The sequence below is a fragment of the Hydra vulgaris genome, chromosome 11 (genome assembly GCF_038396675.1).
Source record: "Hydra vulgaris chromosome 11, alternate assembly HydraT2T_AEP".
In the NCBI taxonomy this organism is placed as follows: domain Eukaryota; kingdom Metazoa; phylum Cnidaria; class Hydrozoa; order Anthoathecata; family Hydridae; genus Hydra; species Hydra vulgaris.
The window spans coordinates 35398834-35425715 of record NC_088930.1 but is presented as its reverse complement, the minus strand read 5'-3'; the positions used below and the strand labels follow the sequence as shown (position 1 = coordinate 35425715).

The 26882-nt window shown below is 28.2% G+C and overlaps 2 protein-coding genes and 1 long non-coding RNA gene across 4 annotated transcripts; 2 read left to right on the top strand and 1 right to left on the bottom strand.

Moving 5' to 3' along the window:
• Positions 1-425: 425 nt before the first annotated feature.
• Positions 426-12686, bottom strand: LOC124813591 (alpha-crystallin B chain-like). Of its 2 annotated transcripts, none has more exons than XM_065810921.1 (3): positions 12547-12686; positions 1459-1686; positions 426-1050 (listed from the first exon to the last, which is right to left on the bottom strand). In XM_065810921.1, exons 2-3 carry the CDS (start codon positions 1673-1675, stop codon positions 563-565), a joined length of 705 nt encoding a protein of 234 aa, XP_065666993.1. In that variant the 5' UTR covers positions 1676-1686; positions 12547-12686; the 3' UTR covers positions 426-562. The 2 variants fall into 2 exon arrangements, with proteins under 2 accessions (XP_065666993.1, XP_065666992.1); XM_065810920.1 differs by lacking the exon at positions 12547-12686 and adding an exon at positions 2299-2461.
• A 930-nt stretch (positions 12687-13616) lies between these two features.
• Positions 13617-17821, top strand: LOC136087606 (uncharacterized). Its single transcript, XR_010641929.1, has 6 exons — positions 13617-13968; positions 14054-14183; positions 14891-14989; positions 16890-17048; positions 17361-17423; positions 17509-17821. It is a non-coding gene; the product is annotated as an uncharacterized LOC136087606 (long non-coding RNA).
• Positions 17822-20746: 2925 nt separating this feature from the next.
• LOC136087605 (alpha-crystallin A chain-like) lies at positions 20747-23740 on the top strand. Its single transcript, XM_065810919.1, has 3 exons — positions 20747-20901; positions 22479-22707; positions 23116-23740. Exons 2-3 carry the CDS (start codon positions 22491-22493, stop codon positions 23601-23603), a joined length of 705 nt encoding a protein of 234 aa, XP_065666991.1. The 5' UTR covers positions 20747-20901; positions 22479-22490; the 3' UTR covers positions 23604-23740.
• Positions 23741-26882: the final 3142 nt, after the last annotated feature.

The window sequence follows — 26882 nt, the reverse complement described above, 5'->3', positions numbered from 1 at the left end:
TTAATACATTCTGTATGTTTTAGTCAATAATTTCGCATACATTCTATTAATTAAATATAGAGCATGTTTTAGAAAACGATATATGTAAGAACATAAGAGCATAAGTTATATGTCCAAGTATACTGCCCCACCGAGAGACCGAGAAACGCAATTTTTCAAAAAATTTCGACTAAACGACATTTTCTTTTTAGCCTTATTTTTTGCTATTAGTGCTGGAACATGATTTCTGTTGCTATTGGTTATACGTAGAAACTATGCAGAGTAAAACCAAACTATTTATATGTATATATATTTATATTATATCATGTGGGACTCGCTTCCTGCATTTCAACAGACAACTACTCTTATTTTAAGCCAAAAGTGGGCTTGCTTACTTTTGCCGTGACAGGGCAGTGCAACAATACTCGTCAATAAATAGAAATAAGTTAATAATTTACAGCGTTTATTTAAATAAATTACAAACAATTTACAGCATCTATTAAAATGCAAAAAAATATAAAAAGAATATAATTACATTTTACAATTTATAAAAATCTTTTTAACAAAAACGATTGAAAAAAGTTTATTCTTCCATTTTGATTTCAAGTTGGAGTGGAGCCTGAACTTGACTTCGCGGGGCTTCTATTGCTAACTTAAAGTCTTTAGTATAGCGAGAACTTAATTGAGACAGATCGACATCATCTGGTAAAGAGATGTTTCTGGTAAACTGCTTGTGGTGGAAACTCAAACCGTGTTCGCCACTGTTTTCAGTTTTAGTTTCACCATGAACAATTAAATCTCTACCTTTTACTTGAATCGAAATTTCTTCTGGCTTGAAACCTTTTACATCTAAAGTGCATTTAAATGTCTCTTTTGTTGATTCTCCAGAACCAGACGTTATATGTAGCTTTTTAGGAGCTTCTATATGCAAAATACCATCTTGACTAATGTTTGAAGTAAGAGCCGTAAGATCTACGTCATCTGGGATAGTATATTTTCGATGGAATTCACTGCAATCAAATCCATTTTCATTTTCGTTACGATGCTTTCCACTTACTTCAAGAGTTTGTCCTAAACATCGAGAAATAAAAATGAGAACAGAACAATAATGGGATGAAATACGTATTTAAGTAAATGGATGAAATACGTATTTAAGTATATATAAATAGCAAGTGCTAATTTATAAAAGCTATTTGATTTCATATTACTTTCTTTGAAAGCAGCATTTTTAACTGTTGTTTTGTAACAACAGTTAAAAATGCTGACAACATTCTCAAGTTACGCATAACTTGACAACATTCTCAAGTTAGGTATAATCTCTCATAATCATAATCTCTCAGTTCTTATAACAATTATTATGGTAAGAGTAACATAAAATAAACAAACAAATAGCAAATAAATAACGGAAGATCCAAAATGGATTTTGATGCAACATTATAACTTTTCACATTTGTATTAAATAGTTTTAGATTTAAATACCTTCTACTTTTAGAGTTACTTCCTCTGGCTTGTAGTGCTTTACATTAAGATTTACAACGAATCCGTTTTCCTTGTTAAAAGTCTTTTTCGTAAGAGCGCCCGCTCCAACATTAAATAATGGATAATATCTTAGGGGAGGAAAAGTAGTTTCCATTATATCTTCCAAAGATGGGTAGGAAGTAAAATGTTTATGAACAGGAATGTGCCACAAAGACATTTTTTTTTCTTCTTAATAAAAAAGTAAAGAAACTTTGAATAAAAACTTTAAAAATAAGCTTAATATAAATTTAATAAAATAAACTTAATAAAAAAAAAAAAATATTAAATACATTTGTTAAACCCTTTTGCATTATAAACAAGTTATTTCAGATCTGATCGTCGCATTTGTAGATAAAGGACGAAATGCAACAGTGCCCTCCCACTCCACGAAAAAAACCAGGCAATGATTCGCTCTACTCTCTAATCACATAAATCATATACAATTAGTGTAAAAATTTTACTTTATGAATACAATTAAAATGTTCTGGCCATTTTAATGCGTAAAAAAAAATCTTTAAAAAATAATCTTTGATTTTAGATTGTTAAACAAAACAGAAGTCTTGAACTCTAACATAACCCTAAGCGTTGCGCCTCAAAAAACATTTGGTTAACGGGGTTTCTGAAATAACTGATTCAAGTACAATAATATGTTCATTGATACTAATCTAAACAAGAACAGCAGTAGATATGTAATAAATGTAACTTAAAATCCTTGAAAAGATATTAAGTTTTGCAAAAACAACAAACAAAAGCTATGTAAAAAAAATAATAATAATCACCGTGCTGCATAATGGTTCTTACCTATTCTGTATATTTATCTCTTCTTGAACACTGTTTATCTGCTTGCTTTCGTTTTATAATCATCAACGCCAAATGTTGAAATTTATATCTTTTTTTAAATAACGTCTATAAGTATCCTGCTATTTTAAGAAACATCCAGAAAGATTGGCAGCATTCTGCAATTTTCTAAGAATTTCTCACTCCGTCGTTGTGCTATTTAAACGCGGGAGGCTGAGACTAGTCAAAACCTGAGTGCGGAAAAATATTCATAAGGGCTGCTTTGTTTAGAAAAGTTAAATTAACTTTGGGAAACTATTTCTACGTTTTATATATTACTAGATTCTTATTTATTATAAGCCATACTGTTTAACTTATAGCCAATAATATAAATAGCCAAATGATGTTTTTTTTTGTTTTTTTTTAATACTTAAAGGTTGCGCTCTTCTGAATTATGTTTTGAAAATCTCAAAGGACAAACATAAGGTATCGTTTACCTCAAAATAGCGTCACTTAAAATCAATATATCAATATCAGTTTTTGCAGATTGACATCTTTTGTTGGAAATTATCAAAAATAATTTACAATCAATATTAATTTTATCCTTCATTAACAAGCAGCATTTTGTAGTAAATTTTAATTGTAGTGAAAATGTTTTGAATGGCTGTGTAAGAAATATTTATTCTTTACTGTTACAGAGGCACTCAAAAACTGGACTTTATAATATCGGCAAAGAAATATGAAATATTGGAAATTAAAGATGAAAGTGCTCCCCCAATAATTTCTAAAAAATCTGGTTATGTCAGGGGAACAGTGATACTAGAACCAGGTTCAAAATATGTTTTGGTGACTTACGCTAAGTAAAATTATTATTTAAAACATTCTGCTGTTTGTTTGTTTCTTTTTTTTAAAGTTCATTGTCGTATACAAGTAGGGGCTCGGGAGGATAGATATAGCCCCCATTCCTTTCACTTTTTGTTTTTGTTGCCTTTATTTTTGTTTTGGTACTTTTGTTTTTTTACTTTTTGTTTTTTGTGTGGTTGTTCTAGACCCAGTGGTTTAAAAAAAAACACACATAAAAGTTATGTATATACAATTTTTGAAATCCATTTTGAAATCCATTTTGATTTATTTTAATTTACAATAAAAGATGGAAACAAACATATTCTTTTAAGGTAACAATTTTTGATTTGGATTTGTTTGATCCGAGGCTCCAATAAATGTAGGGAAGAGTGGGACACCATGATACACTTTTGATTTTTGCTTTGTAACTAATTTTTTCTATGCTTTATATAAGGTTCTTTTCTATATATATATATGTTTGTGTGTCACAAAATTTGAAATCAATTTTTGAAAGCTTTTTTCTCAACCAATTTTGCTCAAATTTTGCACACTTAATCATTTTCGATGACAATACAAGGAAATGGAAAAATTTGACCAAAAAAAGTTAATTAAGTTAATAAAAATTTAATTTGTATTTCCCCATACATTTTATTTATTTGATATGAATTGCGTATTACGTCACAAAAATCATTGATTTGCAAATTATTTGCAGTTTCGAAGACATTAAAGCGCAGCGATTCAAAACCTATTGTTTTTTCCATGCTTTAAAAGAATTTCTAGGCCCAATAGGATTCTGCTTGCATAAAGCATGGATTTGAAAAAAGATTTTTTTTTTTGATTTACTAGTTAAACACTTAAATTTTTAGCGATTAGTGCAATTTGTAGATAAACATAACTTCAAAATTAAATTCTTAAATTACCAAAATAAAAGAGGTCGAAGAGTAAAAACTTATTGAGAAAAAGTTGAATTTTGTATCAAGGTACTCCACCCTTGGGGTACCTTGATACAGTCTATGGGGCACCATGAAACAGGATAACAAAAAAGTTATAAAAGGTAGGAAAACAATCCAAAAAATTATATAAAAAAAAAGAAGCAATGTTTCCTAAAAACTCATAAATTTTTAAAATTAAGAATAAGAATTATGATCATCACTTAATAAATCACTTTCGGAAACAAAATTTTTATTTTTATTTTTCTGATGAAATACTTGTTTCTTTATTTTCCTTTTCTTTTCTTTACTTCATTACATTGTTGGTTCATCTGTTGCTGTTATACTTCTAGCTTTCTCACGAGGTTTTCTTTTCTTTTTTCTCTTAGCGGCCTTCAGAAATTCTTTAAATTGAGAAGGGCTTAAAAAAGTTAATATTTTCAGAGTCATTGGCTTGACTTGTACTTGACTCGGAACTGACAAAAGTCTTCTAAAGTTTATCTGGTGAGAGTAACAAGTTGTTGGTGATCAGAGTTTTTCCAGTGTTTGTTTGATATATATTTGGATTGTTTCTATCAGTAACAACACATAAAAAATTTGCTTCTGAATATACATTCTTGTCAAAAGGAAATATTCCAGTTTTCCTAAATCCATTTTGAATTTTTGTGATAGTAAAACTTTTTTCATATGCTATACTAACACAAGATGCAATTTTGTAAATAGTGATTCTCCATGGATGATTTAGAACACTCACAGTGACACTCCAGGATAATTTAGAAGCCAAGGTTTTACTGTTTCATTATAATAAACTTTAAATGGAGCAAATACAGAAACATCTAGGGGCTCAACTTTGTGACTTCTATGTGGTAGTATAGTAAGATTAGTAACACTGTTACATTTAGCAAGATCAAGAGCATTTTTAGATAAGTGGCTCTCGTAATTATCAAATATAAGTTGAGATTTTTCTTTAACGAGAATTTTTTTATATAAAATGTTGAACTACTTCTACAAATAACTCTGTATTCATCCATCCAGTTAGATTTGCAAGACCAAGAGATCCAAATGGTGTATAATTAAGTATATGTTGCTTATAGATCTTAAATTTACAACATGTATCCATAATACATTTGAGCGCAGGTGACAATTTACTGCTTCAAAAGATTTTCTTGCTCTTTAGTAAATGCTCTTCTTGTAAAAAAATTGCATTTCATAGTAATGAATTGTCCTTCTTTTATTCCTTTTTTCTTTTTAACATATCTGTATACATTAAAACACACATTTAGAATTTGCTTTTAGTCACAAAATTATACAAATTTCATTTACTAAGTAGGACAAATACTTATTGGTGCAGAATAAACGAGCATAAATTACCAGCAAAAGGTGCTGTGATTAAGATCAAATTTTTCTGCAGCATTTGATGAACACCCTTCTGTTTATTGTTAAATGAACACCCTCCTGTTAGAACTAAATCAACAGCTACCTTCATTAAACTACTCGAGAAGGTTCCTTTAATACTATTTCAATAACAAAGAGGCTTTACATTGTTTAAAAATTCATTTCATGGTCATATCATAATTTCATACCACGCTAAGCTTTAATTTACATCTATAAATTTTATATATTAACAGAAACCAGTATAAAAACATAAAATAAATTAATGTTAATCCTCATCAAAAAAGTGTTCATAAATACCTTGATATAAGTATAATAAAGCAAACTTATGTTTATATAAACTTGTGTAACTGTTTATGTGACAAAATTAATTTTATTACAATATAAGTACATCATCATACTACATGCATAAATACTGAATAACATAACATTTATTTTTACTACATAAACTTGATTTAATGGTTCACCAATTTTTTTTACCAAGTTAGGTGAAACATTAAAGTATAGAAGTCAATATTTCCCGCCGGCAATTAATTTTAGTATGCTTGACTATAGAGTAATTTACAAAACGGTACATTTGTTTAGTTTCATGGTTTCCCACTAACACTGTTTCATGGTACGCCATACATTCTGATAGAATAAGATGACTGGTTTTTGTTTTTCAAAAAATTATTTTATTAAATTTCTTTGTCACACTGAAGAGCTCATGAAATATAGCTAACAAAATATAAGCAGTTTCAGAAGAATACAGTGAATTATAACATCGTAAAACGCAACAACTCCAAAAAATTTAATATTACTTTGCAACGGAAAAAACACTAATTTGAACTTCTTTCGATATTATTGACATATTCTGATTTGAATTATACGTTGAACAATACATCTAGTAGAAACCGATTACAAATCAATAGGATTTTTTCACTATACTTTTATATCGCTGTATAACTACTTTGTTTCATGGTGCCCCATGTGTCATGGTGCCTCACTCTCCCCTAGCTTTTTTTTAAGAACATCATTTGATACAAATATGAAGAAACTATGTACTATATTTCTTAAATTAAAAATAAGTGCTATATTTCCTAAATCAAAAAATAAGTAATATATTTCTTAAATTAAAAAGCCCAATGTTTTTTTCTTACAAGAACACAGAAAAAAAATGTCGTTGAAAGAATTAAATAAATTCGACATTAGAATCTTTTTGCGCCAATGCTTGTCTAAATTTGGTCGAAAAACGTAATTTCAAGCAATCGGCGCAAATACTTCTAACAAAAAAAAAGTTAAAAAAAACAACCTTACATATAAATGTGATCTCTACCTCTCTCATTAGCCACTCCGCATAAAAATCGGTCGTTAAAAAAAAGTTATGGGAGGGGCGTAAGCTATTAAGTAGCATAAGCTATTAAAAACATTTATTAGAATGTAACGTTGAGAATATTATAAATACGATAACATTAATTGAATAGTATTTGGAACGTTTCCATGTAAGTTAGGTTATTTAACGGATTGCTAGTACCGATTCCTTTTTTTCACGTTATTTCACGTATGTTTTCTATAAAACTTTTTAATTTAAAAATATTTTTTATGGTAAAATATGGCCTTTAAATAAAATATTTTCAAATGCAAACGTGATGTGGAAAGTTAAAGCGAGTAAGTAAAGAAAACTTGAAGAGAAAAGTTTAAAGAAAGTTAATAAATAAGTAAAAAGCGGTGAGCGAAGCTTGCTTTTGAGAAGCTTAAAGACTGCTGCAGTAACCGCAAAACACACCCAAAATAAGCAGAAAATAAGATTTGCGCTGGCCCAGTCATAGCAAAAACTAATAAAAAAGGCAAAATAAAACTTTGAAAACACATTAAGAATAGATGTATGTGTGTTTAAAACGAAACCGACTTCTTTTTTTTCTAAGTTCTGGGTCTGAAGACTCGTGCTCTAAAGTTGACAATAGAAAAAAGTGCATTTTTTGAAAAATTAAATTGGTCATACTGTTGTATTTCAAAATTTTGTTTCATTTAAAACACAGCTCTTATGATAAGAAAAATTTGTTGAAAATTTCAAATAAAACGCTCAAGCGCACAGTGGGCCAGAATGCACTTTTACTGGACAAAATTCATAACTAATTTAATATTAGAGCTATATTCACTAAAATTAGTATGAGTACTAATATGATGTCTGCGCTTTTTATGAAGGTAATATTTTTTTATTTCGTTGCTATGGATACCTTTATTTTGCTTAGCAACAACCTACTTTTGTTATCTGCAGGTATTTTATAAGTGCTATATTCACTAAATTTGGCATGAGTACCAATATGAGATCACACTTCTTACAAAAGTGATAATTTTTTAAATTTAGTTGTTATGGATACTTATATTGCTTAGTTACCGGATACTTTCCTTAGTTACAAAGTGGTAAATTGATATTTGAATATCTTATCGGATTTTTGACCCACCTATATTGAATAAAAATTGAGTATTTAGGTAAATAATGTTTTAGGAATAACAAAAGCAAAAAATAGTGCAAGAAAACGTTATCAATTTTAAATTACATCAAAAAATTATAAAACAATAATATCGTTTGAAGATTGTTTAAGTAATTGTAAAACATCTGAAGGAAATGCTTTATGATTTGTTTGGTGTGATGTTGATTTACGCAATGATGAAATAACAGGATCACTGGAAACTAGGAGTCTATTGATAAGATCAGTATTTGTTGCTTTTCTGGATGTTTTTCGGCTGAAATTTTCGCGATAAGATTTAAAGTCTTTATTTCTAGCCTCTTGAGCTTCCTCTGACATAAGTCCGATGGGTAATGTAAGGCTTTTAATTATGTCATGTCCATGTATCAATATTTTGTGAACTGATTGAGCCATGTAATACCATGGATAAAGGGACACATATAGTCTAAAAGTGTCAAAACAATAATCCTTGAACTTTAAGCAGTCTATTTCATATCCTGAAGAGAGCGTTACCAAGATAATGTAAAATCTGAATATAAGGTTTTGGTCAATACCCAGAATTTCAGCTGTTTGTTCATATGCTGCAAAAGCACGCCTTGAGGTATTGCCATCATTACTTGTTCCAGAACCACCACTTTTAGGGAAATCAACAACAAGTCCCATTTTGTTCATAAAATCAGTCTGAATCTTTTGTTTAGCTACAGTATAATCTATATTAAGGATATCACAGTATAATCTATATTAAGGATATCAAGACTATTCATATTTTTTGGAGAGACACCACACACTGAACAGCATTGGTATGAGTTATTTTTTTCAGATAATATTGTTTGAACCTTCCCATCAATCATTGTAAGTTCAATAATACAATTCACTTCAATAGAAGATCCGCAAACCTCTAATAAAATCATACCCAAGCTTTCTATCTCACTTTTAATGTACTGATTTTCTTCAATCACAGATTCCTTGGATTCCATTTTGTATGCAAATCTTATGGGTCTACAATAGGCTGTGGAGGACGACTTTTGATTTCTCCAAATAGGCACCTTTTCGTTGCTGTTGTTAAATCCAGTCAAATCCAATGGGACAAGACAAGTAATAAATAATGATTCTTCACGCTTTAAATCTCTGTTAATGTCGGGTTCTGATAAAACTTGTTTATAAATGCTTTGGCCAGTAGCACCATCAAAACCAGCCTTACACGTTAGTGTCATTGTTTTTATTGCTTTGTCGTTTAATATCAAGTGCCTTAGCACAGGTTCCTGAACTGCACAGATTCTTTGCAAAGTATGAGTCATTAAATCTTTTAAAGGAACTGAAGCTGAATAGTCCTCCACTGTTATGTTTGCAGGATAACATTTCAATTTTGCATCTCTGACATCATTGTAAGCGGGGTAGATGTTATATTCTTTCTCCAAGGCTCCGCTTCTAATCAATTGATAGGAAGCTTTTGTCAGACTTGCATCAATTATTAAAGCCAGTGCTTCGTCTGCTGAATATTTAGTTGCTTTATCTGTATTTGATATATTTAAAACATTCTTGGCAGCAATAACAACAGATTCATCTCTAAATTTTTTATTAGCAGCAAAAAATAATTCATTGGATGAATGAGATTCAATTAAACAAGATACACGCCGTTTTTTAGTTTTATTAGAACTATTATCAAATGCAACTGGTTTTCGACCACGTCTACTTGCAGTTGGTTTATTGTCTTTTTTTCTGACAATTAAATATTCATTAAGCCAGTTCACAAACTTCTTTTCAAAATTTTTCACAGTATAGTTTGCAGATTTCCACTTTTTTTTATACAAGTAAACAAATCGTTGAACAGCATGTCTAAAATCAACGTCTTTAAAATCAGCAAATTTTGGCTGAATAAATTTTAATATATCTTCAGTAATATTTTGTTTTGAAATACTAAGATATCTAAATAATTATTGTAACAAGTATTTTGTATTTAAAAGTAAAATGTTATAATATATATGCCGCCTGGACTACTAATACTTGTTAGTAATTAAGTTACTACAAGTGTTAGTAATTAAAATTAAAAGTAATTAAATTACTGTCAGTGTTAGTAATTAAATTACTAACAACTACCGAAAATATGTTGTTGCTATGTTATGCAAAGTAAGGTATCCATAGTAACCAAAAAAAGTTAACCTCATAAGAATTCTGAATCTCATTTTAATACATACCCCCAATATTGTGTATTTAGCGCAAGTAAAATACTGTTAAAACAACGTTAATGTAAAAATGAGTTGTTGCTATGCAAAATTTAGTACCATAGCAACCAAGTTAAAACATACATAAAATCTGAACGGGGATTTAAGGGGACGAGCAATCAATTAAAACTCGATTGAAGCATCATATAGCTCAAATAAATATAAGACAACACATGGCAAATTGTGGTAATTATTAGTTATTGTGCGGCAAAAAATAAGTTTCTTAAGAAATTTTTTTTTTTAATCTGTGATTTTCAAAGTATAACTGAGATAACATGCTATGACAAATTTATTTCACACATTGGTTTTTCTTATCTCTAAATACTCTAGAATAACATGTACTAATTTTTTGTTTCAAAAACGTAGATGTAATTGAAATATAACACAACGTTGATGTCACCGTTAATTACTTATTTATAACTTTTTTACTTTTTTATTTTATCTCAATATTCAAATGCTTAGAGTCCTGGTAACTAAGGGATTTAATATAAATAAATTATGAATAGATTTCTCCTAATATATGTAGATACTAAAATTAAATAGGTTTTCAAGATTAGACAACTAAAATTTTTCCCATTTTGTCCACCTACTGGCCCACTGTGAAGCGGTTCTTTGGAATTTTAGCCGGCATATTGAAAAACTTCAAACTGAGAAACCGCATAAAAACTGCAACAAAATAATAAAAAATTTACAAATATACGTAACAATATATATTAGACTATATTTAAAGTTAAAAACCTCCTGCTTTATATGTTTTACTTTCTTTTTTAGAGGACTTGTCATTTTTCTTTAGTCTCTTAGCCCTTAACTTTTGACGATGTAACTTGTTATAAAAGTTTAATTTATGGACCGACCATTTAATATGTGTTTTATTTGTGCGTTACAACCATATACTGTGTAACACCCTGGATCTATGTTTAGTTTTCATAAATTAAGATTGAAGACTTCATTTCGATGTTAAAATTGGCTGTTGAAAGTGCTGCAAACACACCGTTCAGTGAGGAAAAACCCTACGCTGCCAAGTGCCATCGCATAGTACACCAATATCCAGAATATCATTATCGTCTTGACACTGTATTCTTAAATCAGATACAGCATCAGCCCTTATTTTGCGTCATTAGCTTTGGTATGTTCATTGGGTTGTAAACCTTTTAATTTCGTTTAATAGTGTTTATATCATAGTTTTCTTTTTTAATAATTAATTTAGAAGTATAAAAGTCATTTTGATTTTTACACTTTGAACAAACAATAGAAAGTTCAAAAGCAATTCCTTGTTTTTTGCTTTTGTTTTCAATTATGCTAAAGTTGTTTGGAGACAAGTTAGACAGCTCAAAACTTAAATAACATCAGACAAAGTTGAACAATCAATAGTTCTATATCCTGTCACGTCTTTGTTTTTAATATTGGTGTTTTTTAGTTGTGTTGAACTAATGACTGCTTCAACTTTGTGAAAAGATATGCTCGATGTATCGAAGATGTCAGTTAGACTATTTATATTTACATTTATTTATCGATATTTATATAACTTTGTAGTTAAAACTATCATAATTTCTGAAATTTCTGAAATCCTTGTGCATTTAATTGCCTAAATCAGATTTAATTTTTTTTTTGACAGTGCACTTAATTATGAGACCTTTATAACACATTATAGCAAACTCAAAATTGTCGAGTACATGCAATACCAACAGAAAAATAATTAGTTGCAGAAGTGACAGAATCAGCAAGAGGTGCACTAGTAAAGACATAATCATAAAAAACATAATCATAAAAATATAATCATAAAAAGGTGTAGTAGTATCTAAATAGTATCTAAATAGTATCCTATAAGGTATATTCTTAACAGTAGATGCCGTGCTAAAAGAAATTGATGAAAGAACAGCTCTTACATGAAAAAAAAGTGATAAAGTGTGGTTTGTATCTACTCCTTCCAGCCTTTCCTTTAGTCATATTTTTTTAAATCAAATTTAAAACTAGAAACGCATAAATAGCATTTAAATAACTTCAAATGATGAATACAAAGGTATCTAAAACAAATCCGCCATCGATATTTTTATGCAAACTGATTAATAAATATTATCCAATAATATATAATTTTAAATAATAAATTCTTCAAAGAAATTTTATTAAGCCAAAAGCAATTTGATATAAACTTCAAAACAAGAAACAAAAATACAAACTAATTTAAAAATTTTTTTTTATATAGTAAATATAGTGTAGAATCGATGCGTTTACTTTTATTTGCGGTTATTTACAATTATTTTCGTTATTTTTAATTTGGTTATTAGTTTAATCACGAAATATTTTTATTAGCATATTAAAAAAAACGGAAGTTTTTTTAAACATTTTTAAATTGTTAAAAATATATTTGATGAGGCACACAAAAAAATAAAAGTGAAAGGGATAGGGGGCTATAGCTCCCCTTGCCCCACGAATTACCTCTTTTATACGGCCGTGAAGTTCTCAAGAAGCTTTCTTTTCTTATTTTCTTCAACTTTCCGCATCACGTACGCATTTAAAAATATTATATTCGAAGGCCATATTTTACATCATACCATACATCAAACCATACATCATACCATACATCACATCATACATCATACCATACATCCCAGTAGGCACGCAACGTTTTATTCACGTTTGAATCACGTGTATTTTAGGTGACTTCGTCCAGGTTACTATTTTACGTGAAAGTCACGTGAAAGTTACGTGCCAAAATATCTCGTCTTTCGAAACTTTTTTTATTCTCAAAAAAACCTGGCATAAGATATGTGAAATAATATTTTTTATTATATTAATTATTTTTTAATGGTATAGTTTTTGTATTCATTATATTAGTTATAATTATTTACTGCTATGATAATATTATTAATTTTTATTGTAGTATTATCATAATTAAAAAAAAAAAATTGGTCTATATAATATCTTATAACGCAATGCATTTAAAACAGAACTAAAAAGAACAACATATTTTAAGTTGTAATATCTAATATCCAAATTATATCAAATTAAGTTAAATAAATTAGTACCAAGCGTCCCTATTTGCCACACAAATAAGATTAAACTCAAATACAAGGTATGCTTTTTTTCTACTTTATGATATAATATTTTAGACTGGCGAATTTGTCCATTTTGCTTACTTAATTTAGTACGAAATAAGTTATGTTATAACGATTTAATATTAAATTAAGTAAGCTACATGGACAAATTATTAGTTCTAGCAGAACTTATTCTTGATTCTTGAGCAATAATAATGTCTCTAGAACTTCTGCATATATTATTACTTAAGAGTCGTTTAGATAAAAACCCAAAATAGATTTTCTTTCTTTATTTGGTTTTTATCAACAAGGTTAAAGAATTTATCCAAGATAATATCAATAAATAAATGTGTTATGTTATTTATTATTGATATATGCATATATTATTATTAAATACTTTATTTTTTTATAATATATGACATCTTGATCTCGTGCTTTACTTGTTAAAAAAGGTTAATACTTATTTATTTCCTTTTTTTATATTATTTAAATGTTATATGATTAATATATATATACATATTCGAGCTATATGAAATTATTATTATATATATTATATGACTTTTATTACTATTGTTATTATGTACAATATAAAACAGGTTATTAACGCGGATTTGTTCAATGTTTTCCCCACAAAAAGATGATTATGATGCTATTGTATTTGAAACTGCATTTTACTTATCTTTCAATGTTGACGACTTTCCAATATGTAAAGCAAGTTTCTCTCAAGTATAGCATTGCTTTTTTAAAAATTGTTTAATGATTTAGATCAAAGAAATAGCAACACCAGAAAATCTTGTTGCCAAAACAGTTGGTGACTCACCATGTAAGATTTGTGTTAAAAATTTGTGATTTAAGATGATTATTTAATAATCATATTATTATTTAAGTTTTTATTTGTTTCTTATTAGCTAAATTTGGTGTTGTGAGCTATTATTGGAGAAAATATAGACTTATTCATTAGATAAAGTTTGATGCGTGCTCTTACCCCGTTTCCTTCTTCACGTTTCAATCATGTATATTTTAGGTGACCTTGTCCAGGTGACAATTTTACTTGATTAAAACGTGAAAGTTACATTGTTAAAATATTGTGTATTTTGGAACTTTTTTTATTCATAATAAAAACCTGTGATTAGAAACTTGGAAAGATATTCTTTATTTTATTTACTATTTTTTTATAATTTAGTTTCAGGGATTATCTTATTCGGGATATTCCCAGAATACCAGATATTTTTCTGAAATTTATCTTTTTCCAAATATCCGAAAAGTTTTCCATACATACAACTTATATTACAAGTTCCATACATACAACTTATATTACAATATATAACAAGTATATATTATTCATCTATTTGTTTTTATGTTGTTTTAGTCATCATTCATACAAAAATTAAGAAAAGTTTTTAAAAAATTGAGAAACAACTTGGCTGAATGCAAAATTAAGGGGAAAATGAGGGGGGAAATATTCTGAATTTTTTCAGGATATTTTCCGTAAACAATTTTCCAGACATTTTAAATATAATGAAATATGTAGTTTATATATTCATTATTGTAATTCCTTTTTATTTTACTTTTATAATAATGTAATTACTTTGCATTGTAATTTTATTGTAATAATTAATTAAAAAAGTAGGGCGTAAGATATTTTATAACGTCGCAATGCATTTTTGACAAAAATAAAATGTCACATATATAATATTTTATCCAAACATATTATATTATCTTATAACTAAGTTTTATCAATTTAGGTTTAATAAATATATTATAAAGCTTATTTCAAAATTGTGTAACGTTATGGCAGATAATTCACATATTGCAACACGCAAAAGATAAAACCCTACTACAAGGTATACTTTTTTTTCTACCATATTGCAGGGCTTGTGATGAAGCGAGCGCGATCGCGCTCCGCTCGTAAAACGCGCTCGTAAACGGTATTTTCAAACGTTCTAGGCGCGATAAACAACGCTCGTTCAGCTTATAACGAGCGTATAAAATAACGCTCGTCCAATAGTTCGGTTTAATAGTTTTTATTTTCATAAAATATTTAAAAAAGATTTTTTATTAAAGATATACTATTATCAAAGCACTAATATAAAATATAAAAAGCACTACGTCGTTCTCTTTTGCACTAACGTAATGAATGAGCAGTTTGAAGTCGTTAATAGTCACTAATTTCTATTATGGAATGTGCACGTGGAAACACAATGTGAATACAAAAATGCGCAAATAAAATAAGAATAGAAAATTAGAAAACCACTATAAGAAAATTAAAACTTTATTTTTAATCTATTTAGAGTATTTTTAATCTTGTGAAAATATCAAGTAAGATTTATTTGATTTATTGTTTGTAATATTCCACACGTCGTTTATAATAAAAATAAATATTAATAATAGAGTAATTTTTAAAATTAGTTTTTGTTTATAGTATAGGTTTTTTTATTAACTATTATTTATTTTAACTCAAATTTAAAACGATTCTGTTGTTTAGAATGTTCGCAATCGCATTCGAAAAGTAAACAAAGTAATAACGTCAACATTTATTAAATGGAAAGTTATTATTCTAATTTATTATTATTTCAAACTATTCTTGTGTTATTTTTTTAAGGTTAAAAAAACGTAATTTAAAAAAGAAATTTTAGAAAAAAATTAAATAATTAATTTGAATAAAAAATATCAAAAAATATAAAAACCATTAACCGTTAATTAAGTTTACCGCGTAACATTTTAAAATGCATATATCAAAACAACGAATCAAAACACTAAATTGTACTTCAATACTAAATCAATAAGAAGTTGCGTTTTTGTTTGATATTATTTTTTTATTAATATAAATAGTTAAAAATAAAATCGCGATCTGACAATATACAAGAAGTTTGGAAGTGTAAAAATCTACTTCGTTGAAGTAGTTTCATGAGTGTAATACTAATTCAAACATTTTTTGACGAAAGAATTATGTAACAAATAAAAAAAGATATAAAAAAATAAAAAGCTTTTTATGAGCATCGCCTTCAGCAATTTTCATGATCGCGCTCGCCGACGTTATTTCGAGCGCACATAATCACGCTCGATGAAAACATTTTCTAATTTTACAAGCGCGATTTAACACGCTTGACGATTTTCTTCATCACAAGCCCTGATATTGTATATTATTTTAGACTGTCAAATTTGTCGATGTAATTAATTTGATAATAAATAAGTTATTATAACTTATTTAATATTAAATTTATTAAGCTACATGACAAATGATAAGTTCTGCATAAAATATTATTGACTAGGAAGACCCAATGGTATTGTTATGTTATTGCCTAGGAATATCATTCTGTAGTAAAACCCAATAACCTTTTAACTTTTAAAGTTTGAGAAATTTTACTTTTCCCTCTCTTTGTCTTCTTTTGTGATCGCACTCTGTAGTAAGAATTTGATTTAATTCATATTTGTTGGAGAATGCAACTTGATTCTGAGTTGAATTTTCAGCACTCTGTATTTATTGGTGACCTAATTTGACAATACTTTATTATACATATTTTTAGTTTTATACTTAATAGATGAGGCTCCTTAGCCGTGGTAAATGTTTCCACAGCAAAAGGAGCCTCAAGGTGAAAATCTCACCATGGCTAAGGAAAATCATGATATAAAATCCCCACTATAATGCTGTGTGGTTATGTGATAACTATTACATTTTTATAAATTGTTTTAATTTTTGTGTGCATTCTAAAATGACATTTAATGCTGTTCAAAACTTTGTAGATTACTCATTTAAAGCAACTTTGTGGGCTGTCACCTTTGCATCTAGTGAGTTAATGTATGAACAAGTTAATGCAGAAACAGATGCAAATATAAGAAGATGGAAAACAAAGAAAACAAGTTATCATGTTATCACATAGTACACAGATGTTATCACATAAGGTGAGTACAGGTCTTTTTCTAATCACGCATATCAGTTATTAACTTTATATATAGATACAGATATAGATAAATCTATAGATAGATATTAGATATATATATATATATATATAGATAAAAAATATTTTTTTAAACTTGTATTTTTTATTTTGTACTTCTTTTTTTTAATCATTTGTCGACTTTTTTGTTACATCTTTTTTTATTAAATACTTATTTACTTTTTTACCAATCAGAGTATAAAATTAGAAGGCAAATGACTTTTATTTTTTTACACTGTATGTAGTATTGTTTTCTTAAAATTATTTAATGATTTAGATAAAAGAAAACAAATAACACCCTAAAAAATCTAGTTGCCAAAAGTAGGTAGCAACTCTCAAAGTAAGATTTGTTTTGAAAGTTTGTGATTTAAGATAATTATTAAATAATCATATTATTATTTAAGATTTTATTCGTTTCTTTTCAGCTAAATCTGATTCATTAGATAAAGTTTGATGCGTGCTCTTATAGAAGAAAATATCGACTGATTCGTTAGATTATGTTTGAAGCGTGCTTTTATGGGAGAATAGATATATAAGTTTGGAGTGTTCTCTTTGTGGATTGAAGCGTGCTCTTCGTAAGTTGCAGATCTACGACTTTGTACTTATTACTTATTGGATATAAGGAGGATATTTTAACAAAAGTGCAGCTTTTATTACAAATTAAAAATTTTTATGTCGAGAACTAATATACTGACTAATAAAACCATGTAATTTAATACGTATTAAATATTTCCTCGACGATTAGTTTTTTTTCTTTACACGAATCCAAACACTTATAATTGTAATTATAAAGCATACTTATTGCTTAAATATTACGTGCCAAAATTAACGTAAAAAGCACGTCTTTTGGACAGTTTATGGGGACCAAAAAGTCACCTAAATATCACGTGCCAAAAGTAACGTGAAAAACACGTCCATAAATCACGTGAATTGGTCATTTCATGGGGACCAAAAAGTCACCTAATTGTCACGTGCCAAAATAACGTGAAAGTCACGTTTTTGTCACGTCGCTGTGCCTACTGGGATCATACCATAACAAACATTTTCAAATAATAAAGTTTTATAGAAACTATACATGAAATTATGAGAAAAAAAGGAATGGGTATTACCAATCCGTTTAGTAACTTAACTTATATAGAAAGGTTCGAAACACTATTTAATTTATGTTATCGTATTTATAATATTCTCAACGTTCTATTCTAACAGATATTTTTAATAGCTTATGCTATTTAATAGTTTATGCCCCTCCTATAATTTTTTTTTCTTTATGATCAATTTTTATACGTGGCGGTGTAGAGGTCATATTTATTTATAAAAAAAAAATTTTTTTTGTTTTTTCTTATTAAAAGTATTTGCGCCGATTCAATATGCTTTGTTTTCTACAAAAGGTTTGAAACGCATGAACAATTCGTATAGTTATGGTTTTCTATTTCTGGTTTTAAGACGATGAACCTATCAGATACCAAAAATACCTCAAAAAATAATTACCATAAACTATCATTCTTTGCACAGATTTTGATAAGGTTTTGGTTTTTAAAAATGTATCATTAGTAAGTCTCGAAACAACTTAATCATTCTGATACCTAAGTTTCAAATTCTCCCTGTCACAATCGGATTATTAAAAATTTTTTGCGAGCAACATTATCTGTATTGGTTTTGCCGCATACAGTACAGTATAGTATGAAGCAGTAATTTACCTTCTTTTATTTGTGCTCACCCTGCTGGATAAGTTGATTACCCTGTTTAAACAGATTTTCACCTCTTCTAATTAATAAAAGTCCTTCCTCATATGTTCTAATCTCTTTTTCAAGACCTTTTTCTAATCTACCCACACAAGTATTATATATTGTATTGTAATATATATATATATATATATATATATATATATATATATATATATATATATATATATATATATATATATATATATATATATATATATATTATAATACAAAATTCATAACTTATTAAATAATAACAAATTAATATAGAATATATTATACTCAAAAAAGATATTTGCATTGTTGATTTTGAACCAAAAAATTTTATATTTAGTAAGAAACAACTTTTTTCTTTTTCCATACTTAATAAATTTGTATTATTAAATTAAATACCAGACTTTCGGAAATGTTGAAAATCACTGTGCAACCAGCATAAAAAGATAAAAACTTGGACTGCGAAAATATGGTACATGCAGAAACATTTTTACTTGTGAAAATATGTCTTGGAGAAAAATCATTAGCGAAAAGAGTTCTAAGATTGGAAGAAATTATTTTAAAACAATTTTCAAACCACGCTTAGAATCAAACTTATATAAAATAAAAAACTGGCTACCTTTGTAGTAACATGGTCAAAACAAATTTTTAAGCATTGGTACAAATAGAGTATTGGTAATTTTTACACTGGGCTTTTTAATTTAAGAAATATAGTACTTATTTTAATTTAAGAAATATAGTACTTATTTTTAACTTTGGAAATATATTAATCATTTTTTTACTGATTGCGATAGATAAGCTAACACTTACGTTATTGTGAAGTAATTTTTGTTGCTCTATGAGGTCATTTCAAATGCAAACTTTGCTATTTTTCTTCATATTTGTATCAAATGATGTTCTTAAAAAAATGCTACTGTTATTGGAGCCTCGGATCAAACAAATCCAAATCAAAAATTGTTACCTTAAAAGAATATGTTTGTTTCCATCTTTTATTGTAAATTAAAATAAATCAAAATGGATTTCGAAATGGATTTCAAAAATTGTATATGCATAACTTTTATGTGTGTTTTTTTTAAACCACTGGGTCTAGAACAACCACACAAAAAGTAAAAAAACAAAAGTACCAAAAACAAAAATAAAGGCAACAAAAACAAAAAGTGAAAGGAATGGGGGCTATATCTATCCTCCCGAGCCCCTACTTGTATACGACAATGAACTTTAAAAAAACAAAAAAACAAACTGCAGAATGTTTTAAACAATAATTTTGCTTAGCGTAAGTCACCAAAACATATTTTGAACCTGGTTCTAGTATCTCTGTTCCCCTGACATAACCAGATTTTTTAGAAATTATTGGGGGAGCACTTCCATCTTTAATTTCCAATATTTCATATTTCTTTGCCGATATTATAAAGTCCAGTTTTTGAGTGCCTCTGTAACAGTAAAGAATAAATATTTCTTACACAGCCATTCAAAACATTTTCACTACAATTAAAATATACTACAAAATGCTGCTTGTTAATGAAGCATAGAATTATTATTGATTGTAAATTATTTTTGATAATTTCCAACAAAAGATGTCAATCTGCAAAAACTGATATTGATATATTGATTTTAAGTGATGCTATTTTGAGGTAAACGATACCTTATGTTTGTCCTTTGAGATTTTCAAAACATAATTCGCAAGAGCGCAACCTTTAAGTATTGAACAAAAAAAAAAAAAAACATCATATGGCTATTTATATTATTGGTTATAAGTTAAACAGTATGGCTTATAATAAATAAGAATCTAGTAATATATAAAATGTAGAAAAAGTTCCCAAAGTTAATTTAATTTTTCTAAACAAAGCAGCCCTTATGAATATTTTTCCGCACTCAGGTTTTGACTAGTCTCAGGCTCCCGCGTTTAAATAGCACAACGACGGAGTAAGAAATTCTTAGAAAATTGCAGAATGCTGCCAATCTTTCTGGATGTTTCTTAAAATAGCAGGATACTTAAAGACGTTATTTAAAAAAAGATATAAATTTCAACATTTGGCGTTGATGATTATAAAACGCATGCAAGCAGATAAACAGTGTTCAAGAAGAGATAAATATACAGAATAGGTAAGAACCATTATGCAGCACGGTGATTATTATTATTATTTTTTTTACATAGCTTTTGTTTGTTGTTTTTGCAAAACTTAATATCTTTTCAAGGATTTTAAGTTACATTTATTACATATCTACTGCTGTTCTTGTTTAGATTAGTATCAATGAACATATTATTGTACTTGAATCAGTTATTTCAGAAACCCCGTTAACCAAATGTTTTTTGAGGCGCAACGCTTAGGGTTATGTTAGAGTTCAAGACTTCTGTTTTGTTTAACAATATAAAATCAAAGATTATTTTTGAAAGATTTTTTTTTACGCATTAAAATGGCCAGAACATTTTAATTGTATTCATAAAGTAAAATTTTTACACTAATTGTATATGATTTATGTGATTAGAGAGTAGAGCGAATCATTGCCTGGTTTTTTTCGTGGAGTGGGAAGGCACTGTTGCATTTCGTCCTTTATCTACAAATGCGACGATCAGATCTGAAATAACTTGTTTATAATTATTATTTATTATTTTTATTATTATTTTTTTTACATAGCTTTTGTTTGTTGTTTTTGCAAAACTTAATATCTTTTCAAGGATTTTAAGTTACATTTATTACATATCTACTGCTGTTCTTGTTTAGATTAGTATCAATGAACATATTATTGTACTTGAATCAGTTATTTCAGAAACCCCGTTAACCAAATGTTTTTTGAGGCGCAACGCTTAGGGTTATGTTAGAGTTCAAGACTTCTGTTTTGTTTAACAATATAAAATCAAAGATTATTTTTGAAAGATTTTTTTTTACGCATTAAAATGGCCAGAACATTTTAATTGTATTCATAAAGTAAAATTTTTACACTAATTGTATATGATTTATGTGATTAGAGAGTAGAGCGAATCATTGCCTGGTTTTTTTCGTGGAGTGGGAAGGCACTGTTGCATTTCGTCCTTTATCTACAAATGCGACGATCAGATCTGAAATAACTTGTTTATAATTATTATTTATTATTTTTATTATTATTTTTTTTACATAGCTTTTGTTTGTTGTTTTTGCAAAACTTAATATCTTTTCAAGGATTTTAAGTTACATTTATTACATATCTACTGCTGTTCTTGTTTAGATTAGTATCAATGAACATATTATTGTACTTGAATCAGTTATTTCAGAAACCCCGTTAACCAAATGTTTTTTGAGGCGCAACGCTTAGGGTTATGTTAGAGTTCAAGACTTCTGTTTTGTTTAACAATATAAAATCAAAGATTATTTTTGAAAGATTTTTTTTTACGCATTAAAATGGCCAGAACATTTTAATTGTATTCATAAAGTAAAATTTTTACACTAATTGTATATGATTTATGTGATTAGAGAGTAGAGCGAATCATTGCCTGGTTTTTTTCGTGGAGTGGGAGGGCACTGTTGCATTTCGTCCTTTATCTACAAATGCGACGATTAGATCTGAAATAACTTGTTTATAATGCAAAAGGGTTTAACAAATGTATTTAATATTTATTTTTTTTTATTAAGTTTATTTTATTAAATTTATATTAAGCTTATTTTTAAAGTTTTTATTCAAAGTTTCTTTACTTTTTTATTAAGAAGAAAAAAAAAATGTCTTTGTGGCACATTCCTGTTCATAAACATTTTACTTCCTACCCATCTTTGGAAGATATAATGGAAACTACTTTTCCTCCCCTAAGATATTATCCATTATTTAATGTTGGAGCGGGCGCTCTTACGAAAAAGACTTTTAACAAGGAAAACGGATTCGTTGTAAATCTTAATGTAAAGCACTACAAGCCAGAGGAAGTAACTCTAAAAGTAGAAGGTATTTAAATCTAAAACTATTTAATACAAGTGTGAAAAGTTATAATATTGCATCAAAATCCATTTTGGATCTTCCGTTATTTTTTTTCTATTTGTTTGTTTATTTTATGTCACTCTTACCATAATAATTGTTATAAGAACTGAGAGATTTTGATTATGAGAGATTATACCTAACTTGAGAATGTTGTCAAGTTATGCGTAACTTGAGAATGTTGTCAGCATTTTTAACTGTTGTTACAAAACAACAGTTAAAAATGCTGCTTTCAAAGAAAGTAATATGAAATCAAATAGCTTTTATAAATTAGCACTTGCTATTTATATATACTTTAATACGTATTTCATCCATTTACTTAAATACGTATTTCATCCCATTATTATTCTGTTCTCATTTTTATTTCTCGATGTTTAGGACAAACTCTTGAAGTAAGTGGAAAGCATCGTAACGAAAATGAAAATGGATTTGATTGCAGTGAATTCCATCGAAAATATACTATCCCAGATGACGTAGATCTTACGGCACTTACTTCAAACATTAGTCAAGATGGTATTTTGCATATAGAAGCTCCTAAAAAGCTACATATAACGTCTGGTTCTGGAGAATCAACAAAAGAGACATTTAAATGCACTTTAGATGTAAAAGGTTTCAAGCCAGAAGAAATTTCGATTCAAGTAAAAGGTAGAGATTTAATTGTTCATGGTGAAACCAAAACTGAAAACAGTGGCGAACACGGTTTGAGTTTCCACCACAAGCAGTTTACCAGAAACATCTCTTTACCAGATGATGTCGATCCGTCTCAATTAAGTTCTCGCTATACTAAAGACTTTAAGTTAGCAATAGAAGCCCCGCGAAGTCAAGTTCAGGCTCCACTCCAACTTGAAATCAAAATGGAAGAGTAAACTTTTTTTAATCGTTTTTGTTAAAAAGATTTTTATAAATTGTAAAATGTAATTATATTCTTTTTATATTTTTTTGCATTTTAATAGATGCTGTAAATTGTTTGTAATTTATTTAAATGAACGCTGTAAATTATTAACTTATTTCTATTTATTGACGAGTATTGTTGCACTGCCCTGTCACGGCAAAAGTAAGCAAGCCCACTTTTGGCTTAAAATAAGAGTAGTTGTCTGTTGAAATGCAGGAAGCGAGTCCCACATGATGGTCGTTTAGTCGATAGCAATTAGAGCATTGTATCACGCGGCGTCATTATTTGTGAGCTTTAAATTATATTTGCTCATATAATTGCAATGAAACCAGAAAGGTTTCAAAGGGAAATTAGTTTTAAGTTCTTTGAAAAATTGCGTTTCTCAGTCTCTCGGTGGGGCAGTATACTTGGACATATAACATATGTTCATTTCAGAATGTAATCTGTGACAAATATAAGTTGTCTAAAACATGCTTTTGAAGTAACTGCAGTGATTAAATGCAGTTGAAAAAGAAACTAATTGATAATTTTAACATGTCCTACATAAAGTGTACGGCCGTTTGTTCCGCGTATTTGCCGAAAAAATAGAAGGCTATTAAAAAATAATTATTGCGCTATAAAAAGCAAAGCAAATAAACAAACAAAATGCATTTATTCTCAAAAATATTTTCAAAAACAACAAAATTTTTTTTTAAGAATTTTTTATAATTTCTTACATTTTTCTAGAGAAATAAAAAAAGAAATATTGTTCATTAAAAACTTGTTAATTTCATTTATTTATGTTTAATCTTGCTTTTTTCGTTGCCTTTTTTTAAAACTAACTATATTGTCCATAATATTTCCATTAGTAATTATTTTTCTTTTATTATTGAAGAATATATTACTGATTGTTTTGTTTATGAGATTTATCCCAAGTTTTTGGTGATCAGAACAAAGGATATTTTTTTTGAACAAAAATGTTTTTAAAATAAACTGAGCAGTTGTTTTTAATGGCAAATCGGTGTTGTTGATCAAAAGTAAAGTCTAAAATTGCAAAAGCACCACAAGTATAATTACCCAGATCGGTAGATGTTATAGTCAGTCCTCCCCTTGATAAAATTTTAATATGTTGTTTATCTGGAGAATCATTTTATCTATTCTAATCATTAGTTCATTATAGCATTTACCAAATCTTTTTGAAATTTTTTTTGCAATATAACCTGCAATATGAAAGGCAACTTTTCTGCTATCTTCTGACAAAGACAAATTATTTAAAGAAGTGCACTGAAGTGTTTCCAAAACATTGTTTAAAATATTTTTTTGATCGTTAGTCATTTTGAAATCACTATTGTTGATGTCAATGCTTTCATTAACTAAACTTTTAAATTTGATAATTCGCTCGGAACACAAAGCATCTTTTAAGCTCACCAAAAACGTACCACCACTTATCTGTCTGTACTGTCCAAACCTTTTTATTGGATCACTTTGAAATCTTGCAGCCATGACAAATTTATAACCATCGTTTAAAAGATCTTCAATTAAAGAAGCATGACAATTAAGTGTTTGTTTAAACGCTGAACTAGTTTGAGTGGACATAAAAATTTTCTCACAGTTCAAGATTATTTGTTTTTCCCAATTATCAATCATGCAAGATAGCAGCATTTTCTAAATAGCTATTGGAACAAAACTGGTTTTAACTATTAGCAATAATCCACCATTTATAAAACAATCGTAAAAAGCCAACAGCATCCTCACGTAAAGGAAAGTATAATTTCAAACCAGCTATTATACTTTCATTAAACAAGTCAAGAGCTATTTGAACATTTTGTTTATATTTTCCTGGGTGTAGCACTTTATTTGTTAGTTTTGGAGCTTTATGTAAATCTGCATCTAAAGCAAGATCTTTTTCATGGACGTCATGAAACAGTTTCCAAGACACTTCTCCACCTTTAATTGCAATATCATCTTTAAACCCAATAAACTCAATTGGTCAAATGGGGAAAACAAAAACCTTTTTCGATTTAACAAGTTGTTTCTCACATTTTTAATTAAATGTACTGCATCATAGAATAAATAAACTTTTCTGCAGTTATATAAAATTGAGAAGCTATCAAAGCCATTTTCGTATTCTGATAACAATTTAATGCAGAAACATTGCTTGCATGATTATCGCACAATAGCTCGCACAACAAACCCACTATTAAGCAAAAGATTCAAAGTTTCAAGAATCTCATTTTTTAACCAATCACTATCAATTTTTACAACTGGAATAGCTTTTATAATGTATGGGATGTTTTCCTTAATCTTGTGACATTTTGCCATTTTCAAGTATTAATTTTGCAGCTTTTAGAGCATCAATGTTACCAGAACAAATTTTATTTAATAAAGAAAGTGATGGTAATTGAAATTCTTCCAAAAGTACTTTGTAGGATTGCATTAATGTATAGCACAATAATAATGCATATCGAATTAGGTTATCAGAGTACATTGGTTTTTTTAGATATCTTATTTTTTAAGTTCTTCGAAAACTGAGAAATTTTATTCCGCTTGACTTCTTAAATAGGCAGGAAAGTTTTCAAACATACTTTTACGAGTTAATATACAATTATGACCATTACAAAAATAGTTTTTTACGTGGAAACTCTCGTCAACTTGTATACACTCAATAACTTTAACTGCTTACTAAACTGGCCTTCTATTTTTTCGGCAAGTATGCGGAATATTAGACTGTATACTTTATGTAGGCCATGCTTTTAACAATTTTAATTGTCCGTATTCATGTTTGGTTGAAGTGTGACGACGTTCCTATTTTTACAACTGTATTTTTGTTGTGTGTCTGTATTTTGATTTAGTTTCATAAATGCATTGTAGTATGATTTAGCTTTAACCGGGTGTTTCTAGAATATGAAGTGATTTAAAACAAGGAACTATTGCCTTTGCAACATTTGCCTAACTTATTAAATCTCTATTAAAAAAATGTGTGAAAAAAAGTTATTTTTAATCCTAACAGTCGCTAAGAATGACTTTTACTACATGCCTGAGACACGCAAACTACAACAAGTGACTAGCTCCCTCTGAAGGCAGACAACTGCAGGAGTGTGCTGTCCTGTGGTGTAAAGAGTTAATAAATTAATTCTTTGAAAAACCTATAGTTTATAGCATTATAACACTTAGGCCATTACTTGAAGTCTTCCCCTCAATTCTAATCCTAGATTTTACGCAAAAAAAATTTTAATAATATACCACAAAATGTAATTAACAATTGCTTTGTTGA